Source organism: Bombina bombina, chromosome 3, assembly GCF_027579735.1.
Source record: "Bombina bombina isolate aBomBom1 chromosome 3, aBomBom1.pri, whole genome shotgun sequence".
Lineage (NCBI taxonomy): Eukaryota > Metazoa > Chordata > Amphibia > Anura > Bombinatoridae > Bombina > Bombina bombina.
Window position 1 is genome coordinate 803,039,423 of NC_069501.1, and position 15,819 is coordinate 803,055,241.

At 38.7% G+C, this 15,819-nt stretch overlaps 1 protein-coding gene across 3 annotated transcripts in view; it reads right to left on the reverse strand.

Annotated features, from left to right (window-relative positions):
* The window catches only part of OCA2 (OCA2 melanosomal transmembrane protein), a 739,048-nt gene that overhangs the window by 356,135 nt on the left and 367,094 nt on the right, over positions 1-15,819 (reverse strand). For all 3 annotated transcript variants that reach the window (XM_053707724.1, XM_053707725.1, XM_053707723.1), the window contains exon 10: positions 11,241-11,312. In XM_053707724.1, coding sequence (XP_053563699.1) covers positions 11,241-11,312 — 72 coding nt within the window. The remainder of the gene's footprint in view (positions 1-11,240; positions 11,313-15,819) is intronic.

Consider the following 15,819-nt stretch of genomic DNA (forward strand, 5'->3'; position numbering starts at 1 on the left):
GGGGCTGCGTTAGGAGCTGAACGCGGCTTTTTTGCAGGTGTTAGGTTTTTTTTCAGCTCAAACAGCCCCATTTTTTCCTATGGGGGAATCGTGCACGAGCACGTTTTTGAAGCTGGCCGCGTCCGTAATCAACTCTGGTATCGAGAGTTGAAGTTGCGTTAAATATGCTCTACGCTCCTTTTTTGGAGCCTAACGCAGCCATTCTGTGGACTCTCAATACCAGAGTTATTTAAAAGATGCGGCCAGAAAAAAGCCAGCGTTAGCTACGCGGGTCGTTACCGACAAAACTCTAAATCTAGCCGTTAAGATTTTTATTTTACTATGTATTTGTAATATGACTTACAAGCTGTAATAATACTACTTTATACTTTCAAAACAATGTTATTAAGTTCTATACAGTGTCTCTCCTTTGCAGAAATATATGGTATGCTTCAGCTCTTAAAGGGATATGAAACCCACATTTTTTTATTTTATTATTCAGATACAATATGATTTTAAACAACTTTACAATTTACTTCTATTACCTAATTTGTTTTGTTCTCTTGGTATCCTTTGTTGAAAATAATACCCAAGTACACTGAAGAACTGCTGATTGGTATTGTCTCATGTTATTGGCACACCAGATGTGTTCAGCTAGCATCTAGTAGTTCATTGTTGCTTTTTCAACAAAGGATACTAAGAGAATGAAACAAATTAGATGGTAGAAGTAAATTGAAAATGTGTTTAAAATGGTATTATCTATCTGAATCATGAAAGAAAAATGTGGGTTCCATGTCCCTTTAAAGGGAGAGTCAAGTAAAAAAAAAAAAAAACTTTCATGTTTCAAATAGGGCATGCAATTTTAAACAACTTTCCAATTTACTTTTATAACCAATTTTTCTTTGTTCTCTTGGTATTCTTAGTTGAAAGCTAAACCTAGGAGGTTCATATGCTAATTTCTTAGACCTTGAAGGCCGCCTCTAATCTAAATGCATTTTGATAGTTTTTCACCACTAGATGGCATTAGTTCATGTGTTTCATATAGATAACATTGAGCTCATGCTCGTTAATTTACCATGGAGACAGCTCTGATTGGCTAAAATGCAAGTCGGTCAAAAGAACTAAAATAAGGGGGCAGTCTGCCGAGGCTTAGATACAAGGTAATTACAGAGGTAAAACATGTATAATAACTGTGTTGGTTATGCAAAACTGGGGAATTGTTAATTAAGGGATTATCTATCTTTTAAAACAACATTTCTGGTGTTGACTGTCCCTTTAAGGAACAATTTGCCTTTCCAGAATCCTGTGACGGACCTTGTAGCACTGACAGAGAAGTCAGTTAGTTCTTTAGTGGAAAGCATTAAAAGGAACATGAAGCCAATTTTTTGCTTCTTCAACAAAGGATACCATGAGAATCAAGCAAATTAGGCCAAAGAAGTAACTTGGAAAGTTGTTTAAAATCACATGCTGTATCTGAATCATGAAAGAAAAATGTTGGGTTTCATGTCCATTTAAGAAAATCAAATCTGTTTTGTGTTTAAATGGATATAAAACAGTCTTTCATTGTTGTATTTAAAAAAAAAAAGAAAGTTATACTTAATAGAAACCATTGCAATATTTATTATTCATCACTACATTTTTAACCATTTGTGCAGGGTCTGTTACTTCCTATCACAGCCCTACAAGGAAGGCAAATTTGCAGTTTTTCTTTTGTGGTGTTGCTAGGAGACACCTATCTGGAAGCTGCAATTTGTGTATTGCCCATGTTCAGTATAGGGCATTTGTTGCAAAAATCATGCGTCCATGTAACCTACATTCTGTAATGATAGATGTCTTATTTAGCCTCAGGCTGTGGCTACATTGAAAATGTATTAGTGCTCATTTAGCAAGAAAACAAGTAGTTAAGTAGTTATTTTAAACACAATTTTTTCTTTTTAGGTTTACTTTTAGTTAACATAAATCTTTTTACAAAAGAAACACTGTTTAATATTCCTTTAATTTTGTCTGCCATGTTAAATATAAAAAGAACATTAAAAAAAAATTAAATAATTAAATCCTAATCCAGTGATTATTGACCTTTTGTTTTTACAGACAGGTACAGTGTAATATCATTTTTCTCCTTTTTAATTTATTCCCAGTTATCCATTTTACCTACTGGGGTATATTAAATAGTTTTAAAATAGCTCCTTCACCTTTATTTTATAAAATGAAATAGATTTTATTTTACCTATTGTATCCCCAGCCATACTGAACATTACAAAAAAGCATGTAAACAAGAAGGTTTAGATAAAATATGGGAAATTGTTCCTTTTAGGTATATTTTTGTATATGAAATATACTCTGCTATATGAAAAATAACTCTGCTAACTGAAACCCCAACTCAATACATTGGGGCGATATTGTATAGAGAGAATATCTCATTATGTTATGTCTATTTACACAAAATCCTTGTTATCTAATTACTGTTTACTCAAAGGCCAGTACTTGGAGAAAACAATGTATAATTAACATTTTATTACCTCTGTCACAGTCACCCACTTGGAACATTATATCTTAAACTATGCAGCTGGCATAACAAGGAATTTGAAAAACATTAAAGGGACACCAAAATTTTTTCTTTTGTGATTCAGATAGAGCATGCAATTTTAAACAACTTTCTAATTTACTCCTATTATCAATTTTTCTTTGTTCTCTTGCTATCTTTATTTGAAAAAGAAAGTCCAGAAGCTTGGACAGCACTTGTTTATTGGTGGATGAATTTATCCACCAATCAGCAAGAACAACCCAGGTTGTTCACCAAAATGGGCTGGCATTTAAACTTACATTCTTGCTTTTCAAATAAAGATTCCAAGAGAATGAAGAACATTTGCTAATAGGAGTAAATTAGAAAGTTGCTTAAAATTGCATGCTCTACCTGAATCACAAAAGAAAAAAAAAATTGGGTTCAGTGTCCCTTTAAAGAGAAAACATGTATTACAGTGTACTGTCCCTTTAACTACATTATATGGAATTGGGGCAGAGAGTGAAGAAATGCCAGTAGTACTGGCTCAATATTATTCATAGTATTTTAATTTTTACATGATATCAAACTATATCATAATTGTACTAATATCACATTAATGAGTACTTGCAGTGTTGCATGAAGTATGAATGCACACCATTAATCAGAGGAACAAAATGTGGGGAACCATTGTCCTTATCTGTGAATATTCTTTAAATTAATCAAGTCTAGGCTTTATGGATTACTCTGCATGATGAGAAATAATGTAAATTAACTGAATTGGACTAAAATGCCAGAGCTTAAGCAATGGGAGTTTTAAATTCTAAAATGTTTGCAGCCCTCAAGGACTTACAGTTGTATGCAAAAGTTTAGGCACCCCTGACAATTTCCATGATTAACATTTATAAATAATTGGGTGTTTTGATCTATCAAATAACTGAAGGACACAGTAATATTTCAGTAGTGAAATGAGGTTTATTGGATTAACAGAAAATGTGCACTATGCAAACAAACGAAATAAGACATAAATTAGTGCATAAATTTGGGCACCCTTGTCATTTTGTTGATTTGAATACCTGTAACTACTTAGCACTGAATAATTGGAACACACAATTGGTTTGGTGAGCCCATTATGCCTTGGTGCATTCAATCATGAGTAAAGGTATTTAAGATGGCTAATTGCAAGTTGTTGATCTCTTTGACTCTCTTCTGAAGAGTGGCAACATGGGGGCCTCAAAACAACTCTCAAATGAGATGAAAACAAAGATTGTTCAACATTATGGTTAAGGGGAAGGGTACAAAAAGCGATTTAAGCTGTCAGTGTTCACTGTGAGGAACATAGTGAGGAAATGGAAGACCACAGGCTCAGTTCTTGTTAAGGCCAGAAGTGGCAGGCCAAGTAAAATATCGGAGAGGCAAAGGATGGTGAGAACGGTCAAAAACAGCCCACAGACCACCTCCAAAGACTTACAACATCATCTTGCTGCAGATGGTGTCACTGTGCATCGTTCAACAACAATTCAGCGCACTTTGAACAAGGAGAAGCTGTATGGGAGAGTGATGCGGAAGAAGCCTTTTCTGCACACACGCCACAAACAGAGTCGCTTGAGGTATGCAAACGCACATTTGGGCAAGCCATCTTAATTTTGGAAGAAGGTGCTGTGGACTGATTAAACAAAAATTGAGTTATTTGGTCCTAACAAGGGGCTTTAAGCATGGCGGCAAAAGAACACAGTGTTCCAAGACAAACACTTGCTACCCACAGTAAAATTTGTAGATGTTCCATCATGCTGTGGGGCCAGTGCCAGTACTGGGAATCTTGTTAAAGTTGAGAGTCGCATGGATTCCACTCAATATCAGCAGATACTTGAGAATAATGTTGAGGAATCAGTCACAAAGTTGAAGTTATGCCAGGGCTGGATATTTCAACAAGACAACAACCCAAAACACTGCTCAAAATCTACTCTGACATTTATGCAGAGGAACAAGTACAATGTTCTGGAATGGCCATCCCAGTCGCCAGACCTAAATATCATTGAAAATCTGTTGGGTGATTTGAAGCGGGCTGTCGATACTCGGCAACCATCAAACCTAACTGAACTGGAGATGTTTTGCAAGGAGGAATGGTCCAAAATACCTTCATCCAGAAACTCATTACAGGCTATAGGAAGCGTCTAGAGGCTGTTATTGCTGCTAAAGGAGGCTCTACTAAATATTGATGCAATATTTCTGTTGGGGTGCCCAAATTTATGCCCTGTCTAATTTCGTTTAGATGCATATTGCACATTTTCTGTTAATCCAATAAACCTCATTTCCCTATTGAAATATTACTGTGTCCTTCAGTTATTTGGATCAGCAATTTCATTTTGATCTATCAAACACCCAATTATTTATAATTGAAAATCATGGAAATTGTCAGGGGTGCCTAAACTGTAAATGCTTATGTTAATATAAAGCTGCAAAGGGAGGAAAAAAATCCTGCAGTAAGAAAAAGGAAAAACAAAATTTATGCTTACCTGATAAATTTCTTTCTTTCCGGATATGGCGAGTCCACAACGTCATCAATTACTGTTGGAAATATCACTCCTGGCCAGCAGGAGGTGGCAAAGAGCACAACAGCAAAGCTGTTAAGTATCACTCCCCTTACCACAAACCCCAGTCATTCGACCGAAGGAAAATGGAAAAAGGAAGAACACAAAGGTGTAGAGGTGCCTGAGGCTTAGACAAAAATAACTGTCTTAACAAAAAAAACAAAAAAAGAGGTGTGGTAGTGGACCCATATCCGTAAATAAATAAATTTATCAGGTAAGCATACATTTTGTTTTCTTTCCTAAGATATGGTCCACAACGTCATCAATTACTGTTGGGAATCAATACCCAAGCTAGAGAACACAGATGACTAGGGATAGAAAACAAGACAGGCAGACCTAAACAGAAGGCACCACCGCTTGAATAATCTTTCTCCCAAAAGAAGCCTCAGCCGAGGCAAAAGTAACAAATTTGCAAAATTTGGAAAAAGTATGCAGAGAGGACCAAGTTGCAGCCTTGAAAAGCTGTTCCACAGAAGCTTTATTTTTGAAAGCCCAAGAAGAAGAGACAGCCCTCGTGGAATGAGCTGTAATTCTCTCAGGAGGCTGCTGACCAGCAGTCTCATAAGCAAAACGAATTATACTTCTCAAGCAGAGAGAGAGAGAGGTAGCAGTAGCCTTCTGACCTTTACTCTTTCCAGAGAAACAAACAGGGCAGAAGACTGGCGAAAATCCTTAGTCACCAGTAGATTTTAAATTTTAAAGCATGCACAACATCTAAGTTGTGCAACAAACTTCCTTAGGAGAAGAAGGATTAGGACATAGAGAAGGGACAACAATTTCTTGATTAATATTTCTATCTGAAACCACTTTCGGAAGAAAAAGTAATGTAGTACAAAGAACTGCCTTATCATCATGAAAGATAAGATAAGGCGAATCACAATGCAAAGCCGAGAGTTCAAAAACTCTGAGCAGAAGAGATAGCCATAAGAAGCAAAACCTTCCAAGATAACAACTTAATATCTATGGAATGCATTGGCTCAAACAGAGCCTGCTGCAAAACTTTAAGAACAAGGATAAGGCTCCAAGGAGAAGTAACAGACTTAAACACAGGCCGGATTCTGACCAGGGCCTGACAAAAAGATTGCACATCTGCCAGGCGCTTGTGTAACAAAATAGATAATGCAGAAATCTGACCCTTCAGAAAACTGACTGATAAACCCTTCTCCAGAACTTCCTGGAGAAAGGATAAAATCCTAAGAATCCTTACCCTACTGCAAGAGTAGCCCTTGGATTCACACCAACAAAGGTATCTACGCCATACCTTATGGCAAATCTTTCTAGTAACAGGCTTGCGAGCCTGAATCATGGTCTCAATGACCAAAAAAACACACAGACAGAACTAAGCGTTCAATCTCCAAGCAGTCAGCTTCAGAGAAACAATATTTGGATGAAGGAAAGGACCCCGAGTTAGAAGGTCCTTCCTCAGAGGAAACCTCCAAGGTGGAAGAGATGTCATCTTCACTAGGTCTGCATACCAGATCCTGCGAGGCCATGCAGGAGCTATTAGAATTACAGATGCTCTCTCCTGTTTGATACGAGCAATGACTCGTGGAAGTAGAGCAAATGGAGAAAACAGGTATGCTAGACTGAATTCCCAAGGAACTGCCAGAGCATCTATCAGGGCAGACTGCGGATCTCTTGACCTTGAACCGTACCTTGGAAGCTTGGTGTTCTGCCAAGACGCCATCAGAACTTCAGCATCCCCCATTTGAGGGTTAACCTGGAGAACACCTCTGAATGGAGAGCCCACTCCCTGGGATTAAATGTCTGTCTGCTCAGGAAGTTCGCTTCTCAGATGTCCACTTCTGGAATGTGGATGGCAGATAGACAGCAACTGTGAGCATCCACCCACTGAACAATCTGAGCCACCTCCTTCATGGCTAAGGAACTCCAACTTCCTCCCTGGTGGTTGATGTGAGCCACTGAGGTGAGATTGTCTGACTGGAACCTGATAAACCGGGCCAAAGACAACTGAGGCCAAGCCATCAGAGCATTGTAAATTGCTCTCAACTCCAAGATATTTATGGGGAGAGCAGACTCCTCCTGAGTCCATAGTCCCTACACCTTTAAAGGGACAGTCTAGTCCAAAATAAATGTTCATGATTTAGATAAAGTAAGTAATTTTAAACAATTTTCCAATTTACTTTTATCACCAATTTTGCTTTGTTCTCTTGGTATTTCTTAGTTGGAAGCTAAACCTAGGAGGTTCATATGCTAATTTCTAAGCCCTTGAAAGGCGCTTCTTCTCTCAGGGCATTTTGACAGTTTTTAACCACTAGAGGGTGTTAGTTCATGTGTGTCATATAGATAACAATGTGCTCACGCACATGAATTTCCTAAGAGCCAGCACTGATTGGCTAAAATGCAAGTCGGTCAAAAGAACTGAAATAAGGGGGCAGTTTGCAGAGGCTTAGATACAAGGTAATCACAGAGGTAAAAAGTGTATTAATATAACTGTGTTGGTTATGCAAAACTAGGGAATGGGTAATAAAGGGAATATTTATCTTTTAAAACAATACAAATTCTGGTGTAAACTGTCCCTTTAACAAGTCCCAGACTGCTCCTCAGCCCAGCAGGCTGGCGTCCGTGGTCACAATCACCCAGGAAGGCTTCCGGAAGCATGTGCCCTGAGACAGATGCTCCTGAGAAAGCCACCACGGAAGAGAGTCTCCTGTCGCCTTATATAGATCTAACCTCTGAAACAGATCTGAATGGTCCCCGTTCCATTGTCTGAGCATGCATAACTGCAGAGCTCTCAAATGGAATCGAGCAAAGGGAATGATGTCCATGGAAACGACCATCAGACCAATTATCTCCATACATTGAGCCACTGATGTCCGAACAGTCAAATGCAGAAAGAGGCAAGAGGAAAGAATTTTGGATTTTCTGACCTCTGTCAGAAATATTTTCATAGATAGGGAATCTATTATGGTCCCTAAGAAAACTGCTCTTGTAGCTGGAACAAGGGAACGCTTTTCCAGATTCTCGTTCAATCTGTGGGAACGTAGAAAAGACAACAAGATCTCTGTATGAGAGGTTGTTTGTTGAAAAGATGGCGTCTGAGCCAATATGTCGCCCAGGTAAGGTGCCACTGCAATTCCCGAGACCTGACCTCTGCCAAGAGAGCCCCCAGAACCTTTGAGAAAATTCTGGGAGCTGTGCCAAGGCCAAATGGAAGAGCCACAAACTAAAAATTTGTCTAGAAAGGAGAATCTCTGGAATTTGTGATGATCCCAAAGGATGGAAACATGAAGATACGCGTCCTTCAGGTCTATGGTCATCATGAACTGACCCTCTTGGATCAAAGGAAGAATGGTTTCCATTTTGAAGGACGGTAACCTAAGGAACTTGAGACATTTTAGGTCTAGAATAGGATGAAAAGTTCCCTCTTTTTTGGGAACCACGAACAGGTTGGAATAGAATCCCAGACCCTGTTCCCTTACAGGAACTGGAACTATCACTCCCAGGGAGGAATGATCCTGAACACATTTCAAGAATGCCTCTCTTCTTTATCTGGTCTGCAGATAATCTTGAGAGGTGAAACCTGCCCCTGGGAGGAAGAGTCTTGAATTCTAATTTGTAACCCTGAGATACTATATCCACAACCCAAGGATCTGGGACATCTCGTATCCAAGCTTGATAAAACTGAGAAAGTCTGCCCCCCACTTGATCCGATCCTGGATCAGGGGCAAACCCTTCATGCTGACTTAGAATCAGCTGCGGGTTTCTTCGATTGCTTCCCCTTGTTCCAAGACTGATTGGGTTTCCAAGAAGACTTTGACTGTTTCTGCTTGGAAGAGGACGGGGAGGACTTCCTCTGAAGTTATGAAAGGAACGAAAATTACTCTGACGTCCTTTAGATCTATACTTCTTGTCTTGTGGTAGAAAAGACCCTTTTCCACCCATAATATCAGAAATGATTTCTGCCAAACCAGGTCCAAACAAAGTCCAAACAAGGTCTTAACCTTGTAAGGAATCACCAGAATCTTGGACTTAGAGGAAACATCGGCTGGCCAAGATTTAACCCCCATGCTCTGCGTGTAAGCACAGCAAAGCCAGATATCTTGGCTCCCAGTTTACTAACCTGCATGGAAGCATTGGTAATAAAGAAATTAACTAGCTTAAGAGCCTTAATTCTGTCTTGGATCTCCTCTAAGGGAGCTTCTTAAAGACAGGAGATGGGGAAAAAGGAATCCCAGGCTTCTCCCTTTCCTGTGCCATAATCTCCACAATCTGGCACAGGAAAAACCTCTACAGAAGAAGGAACATCAAAGTATTTATTTAGTTTACTAGACTTCTTAGGGTTGACAACGACAGGAGAATCGGAGTTGTCCAAAGTAGCCAAAACCTCCTTTAACAGTACACAGAGGTGTTTAAGCTTAAATCTGAGGGAAACAACTTCAGCATCAGAAGGAGGAATTATACTGTCTGAATCTGGTTTCACCCTCAGAAGCTACCAACATATCCTCCTCATCAGAATTATGAGGAAGGGCAACTTGGGTAGCAGAAGCTGGAGCAGAAACCTTACTTTCTGAATCTATAATTTTTCTCTTGCATTTCCCCTGTAGCATGGAAATGGCAGCTAATGCCGCAGATACCACAGAGGATACCCTGGGCAGCAATTTCTGCTTGCAAATAAACTCCTCCAGGAGATTGAGAGGGACCGCAGGGCACTGCATGTGACACCATTAAGGCTTGGAACGGTTGAGGGGAAAACTGTGGCAATGCCTGAACAGCATCATCCTGAGAGACATTTGGCTCAGAGACAAATAGTTTCTCTTTATGTTTTAAAGTCCTCTCTATACACGAGGAACAAAATTGCAAGGGTGGCACAATTTGATTCTCTAAACAAAGCAGGCACATGTCCATAGGAGCAGGATCCTGTTCCACTATGCAGAAAACTTGGTTAGCAAAATAAACAAAAAATAAATTGTTTATTAAGGTACTGGCCCTTTAAATAAAATGTCAACTAAGGTTCCTAAGCGCACATCTACCCTACCTGCCCCCTTTGTAGTGATCGAGTGCAAGGATACATCTCCAGAAAAGCAGTAGCAACCGCTCCGTATGTCTCCAAAGATCGGAACTCAGAGGTCATGTGACCGACCTGTGAAGCTGCGGAAAAGAAGTGTAATAAAATGAAGCCATTTCCTGTAGCTCATAGCTAAGTATATGACGGCTTAAAGATCATGCACCAAGACAAAGAGAATGACTGGGGTTTGTGGGAAGGGAAGTGATACTTAACAGCTTTGCTGTGGTGCTCTTTGCCTTCTCCTGCTGGCCAGGAGTGATATTCCCAACAGTAATTGATGACATTGTGAATTCACCATATCTTAGGAAAGAAATTTGAATGTCTTAAAAAGAATTTTAAGACATTAAAATGTAGTAGTGAAACTGGAATGTTATTTTACATCACTAAAAATATATTGTACAACTTCATAATCATTCCCATGTGTTCTATTACTGTATCCACTCTTCCCTCCATGGTCCTTTTCATCTGTCACTTGTTTGTTTCTGACTTCAGCCTATTTGGGCTACATTTTCTCTTACATTTTAGATCTTGTGCAATTAAGTGTGTGCATTTAGTTCTTGGTATTTGCTCTATTGTGTATTAGGATACTTTTAGGAGGAGCCGCCTCTGCGATGAGACGCTTTAAGGGCTAGATTTATCAAAGCTGAGGCAGACAGGGGCCCTGTACGCCTCAGCTCACTTGCGCTCGCGTGCAATCCTACCCCCTGCCCGCGCACAGCCAATCACGCGTGGGCATGAGCTGTCAATCTCCTTGGTCGGACTCGACTGCGGAGATTGAATTTCGCCACCTTAGAGGTGGGTGAAGAGGTTAGGGAAGCGGCGGTCTAGTGACCGCTGCTTGTTAAATTACGGCGAGCAAGTTCTTGTGAGCCATAGGGCTTTGATAAATCGAGCCCTTAGAATTGCTAATATCTACTGAGTACATGACTCACTATTTAATTGTGGTTTAAAGACAATTTTATGACATCTAAAGGGAAATAAGACTCGGCATATGGCACTTTTTTTTTTTTTTTTTTTTTTTAACCAGCCTATCAACCAACACTAACTAGAAAGCATTGTAACAAAAGGTGGAAGAAACTATTTTTTAATAGTTAGATACAGTTGCAGTTAACCAAGAAAAATAACAAAACAAAAAACTTACATCTCCAACAACGGCCAGAGCTGCCAATGCTACTAAGGCACCCAACATTGCTGCCAAGGTCCTGTGCACAATCTAGATAGTAGATGTAGAAATAGGTTAAAAAAAAAAGTTAAAAGTGAAGTATTTTTAAAGACATTTAAAAGTAATAAAGTACAATAGGATCTTTATCATATAATTTCTAAATATGATGGAGCACATACCAATGAACAGATTTCTTATTTCAAAATACTGCACTTCTGATGATTGTTTTCCATTATACAATAAGCAGGAGTTGTACACAAGCTATTATAACAGACTATGAATTGAGATATAGTGTTATGGTAAGTAAACAAAGCTGTATGAAATCTTAGATTGTTACTATTTAAAAGGGACAGGAAACCCAAAAATTTTTTTTCATGATTTGGATAGGACATACCATTTTAAAAAAAAACATTCCAATTTACTCTATTATCAAATATGCTAAATTCTCTTGTTATCCTTTGCTGAAGGAACAGCATTACACTGCTGGCAGCTAGCTGAACACATCTAGTTAGCCAATCACAAGAGACAAATGTGTGCAGGCACCAATCAGCCGCTAGCTCCCACTAGTGTAGGATATGAGAGTATTCTTTTTCAATAAGGGATACCAAGAGAACGAAGCACATTTGGAAATAGAAGTGACTTTAAAATAGTATGCTCTATCTGAATCATGCAAGTTTAATTTTTACTTTCCTATCTCTTTAAGGTTGGAAGTTTTTATCCTTAAAGTGTCCTTGAAATAACTATTTTTAAAGCCTGTGTAATACGGGACTTAACCATATACTTTTAGCTGTGCATTTAGAGAAATCTACTGCAATCAACATCACCAGCATATTTTGCTCATTTTTTGCAAGTAGGGTGCAAACAAATCCCAGCATTTAATCCACCTTCTCTAGTCACACCCACATTTCAGTGATTTAATGCATTATTAAAATAAGCAAATCTCTGCCATTTACATTAAATAGCACTAATGTTAACATGTTTTTTGGGTGCTTGGTCTTTTTTTGTTTCCATAAAAAGCTGTTTTTTTTTCCTTTTGGAACTAATCAGAAGTGAGAAATTTTCCTATGTGATAAAAGTTCACTGGCTGATAGATTTTTTTTAGCACAAGTACATACTTTAGCTGAAACAAATAAAACAATGTCCATTTAACACCATTATAGCCAGTGTAACCTATAAAATGCAATGAGTCAACAGGTTACGGTCTTAATTTACATAGCAGAGATTGGAATCTCTGGTGTCTGAGTGTTCTTTGAAGTGCCCTTTGATATGCCACTGAGGTTAGGAACATTTAACTCTGCCTGGCTTTCATTCACCAGGTGTAGGGAATTAGAGTGGCAACATTTTAGGGAGCATAATTACTCCTACCTAGAATTGAGGAAGATGCATTTACACAGAGAGGCAAAAATACCATATTGTAGGCTGCCAAAATCTACCACCTCATTTAAATAGGCATAAATACACTGCACTTACAAAATCATAACAGTGTACTCAGGTGTGTAACATTATGCTGTTCACACTGTATAGAGAACCACCTCTTGATTCACATGTAGCAATGACCACTTCTACAAAAGATTTCCTACTGTAGGTTATTTTATACAGATATACACCACAGTCAGAAGGGAATATTGCAAGGACGTGCAGTCATAGGAGGCAGGGTCTCCCCTGCCATATGGGCCCAAAGTTTATTTAAATGTAATATTAATGGGGGGGAAATTAACTTTTTTTTTTCTTCCACATGTTATGCTATGGAGATGCACGCAGTGTACTGTACATACTGCACTGCGCAACATGGGTGCATATTTTTACAACAGATGAGCATTAGAGCGACACCTGCTGGCTCATCAAACAAAAAAACACAACCTTTTTTTCCCCCCCATGTTACGCTATGGAGAGGTAGTGTACTTTCTACTTCTCCATTGCGCAACATGGGTGCATTTTTTCAATCCAACAGTAAGGAAGAGAGCACCACCCACTGGCTGCCACAGGCTGACTGAACATCAGTGAAGAAAAAATAGGTCAATAGGAGGCATCCCTCGTAATGCCTCTTAGCGAGGGAGCCGATCAGAGATGGACATGTTCTCCTGGTTATTGACAGCACCAGGAGAACGTGACCATTGTTGATTGGATCCCTGCATATGCGCAAGAAAGCAGGATACTGAGTGCAGCGCAGTACTGGTGGCAAAAGGGAACTGGGAAGGAGAGACTGCTGCCACCTGAGCTGTCATCCCATCTGGAGTCTGGACAGAGCCATCTACTTGGTCACTTTGTAGTTGTACTTGCTGCCTGGAGCCTACTTCAATCTTCAGCTGCTGCCCTACTATACCGGACGGGTAAGCCAGGTGAGTAACAGACTGAGTGAGCGACCCCCTGGAAGAAACTTTGAAAGATCACTGCCAGTCGCCCTGGGGACATCTGAAACTTCTGTATCGCAGTGCATCTGCTGCAGGGATTCTCTTAGTGAATTACGTATGGTAACGGTTATTACTATTGTTTGTCAAGGTATATTATAATAAAAATAATGTGCACAAATAATAGTTATATTCATTTCATTAGTACATTTAATTTTGAGTTAACAGTGGCACTGTAAGAGCGCGCTCCCTTTACATAACTTAACATGCCATGTGTCAGGCTGAGATATTTATCCACCGTGCTATTGAGTCACGCTCCCAATTTGTGTTAAACTGTTAGTGCACTTCATGCATTGCACTCTTAAACTTAGATTTTTTTCTGCTGACACAACTTTGTGCACCTTCATGTAAAGAGGAGAACAAGTCATTAAAGGTAATGTTAGTGATAGAAATGTGAGTGCTTGTCATAGTATCTGGATGATAATACAGATGTGATTGATAGGTAGTGGACCCTGTATTGCATTTAATGCAGTGCATAGTATTGGAAATGAAAAACAGGGAGATTAAAGACATGGGTGCACTGCAGGGGGAGGGAAAATAATAGATTAATTGATTATTAATTGCAGTTTATGGTAAGCTAAGATGAATGAGTGCACTGAATTACAGTGGAGAGAAAACGAAAAAGCAGTGTGAGAAATACACAAGTTAAATACTTTAATGTCACAAACATGTGAAGCTCTCTGAGAACTAAGTAGAAAACATAGTTATAACACAAAAAAACCTGCAGGGAATGATTAAAAGAGTATTTGAATAATTAAGTCATCACATAACCTTGGAATAGTTCAACTTCCATTTTAACAGCACAGTTAACTAGTTATATTAATTATTACAATCCCCTTTTAATCATTCCCTGCAGTTTTTTTCTGTTATAACTATATTTTCTACTTAGTTCTCAGAGACACAGTGATCTCCCAGCTTCACGTGTTTGTGACATTAAAGTATTTAAATTTGTCTATTTCTCATACTGCTTTTTCGTTTTCTCTTCACTGTAATTGAGTGCACTCATTCATCATCACTGATGACTACTACAGATAAGCGAAACGTGAGTTAAGTTGATGGGGTGCATTGTCTGTTACCAATTGCAAATATGATAGTTACAAGGTTTTATAAAATGGGAGTAAATGTGCTTAAAATTAACTTACAGTGTAAAACATAATTTATGTAAGAACTTACCTGATAAATTCATTTCTTTCATATTAACAAGAGTCCATGAGCTAGTGACGTATGGGATATACATTCCTACCAGGAGGGGCAAAGTTTCCCAAACCTTAAAATGCCTATAAATACACCCCTCACCACACCCACAAATCAGTTTAACGAATAGCCAAGAAGTGGGGTGATAAGAAAAAGTGCGAAGCATATAAAATAAGGAATTGGAATAATTGTGCTTTATACAAAAAAATCATAACCACCACAAAAAAGGGTGGGCCTCATGGACTCTTGTTAATATGAAAGAAATGAATTTATCAGGTAAGTTCTTACATAAATTATGTTTTCTTTCATGTAATTAACAAGAGTCCATGAGCTAGTGACGTATGGGATAATGACTACCCAAGATGTGGATCTTTCCACACAAGAGTCACTAGAGAGGGAGGGATAAAATAAAGACAGCCAATTCCTGCTGAAAATAATCCACACCCAAAATAAAGTTTAACAAAAAACATAAGCAGAAGATTCAAACTGAAACCGCTGCCTGAAGAACTTTTCTACCAAAAACTGCTTCAGAAGAAGAAAATACATCAAAATGGTAGAATTTAGTAAAAGTATGCAAAGAAGACCAAGTTGCTGCTTTGCAGATCTGGTCAACCGAAGCTTCATTCCTAAACGCCCAGGAAGTAGATACTGACCTAGTAGAATGAGCTGTAATTCTTTGAGGCGGAGTTTTACCCGACTCAACATAGGCAAGATGAATTAAAGATTTCAACCAAGATGCCAAAGAAATGGCAGAAGCTTTCTGGCCTTTCCTAGAACCGGAAAAGATAACAAATAGACTAGAAGTCTTACGGAAAGATTTCGTAGCTTCAACATAATATTTCAAAGCTCTAACAACATCCAAAGAATGCAATGATTTCTCCTTAGAATTCTTAGGATTAGGACATAATGAAGGAACCACAATTTCTCTACTAATGTTGTTGGAATTCACAACTTTA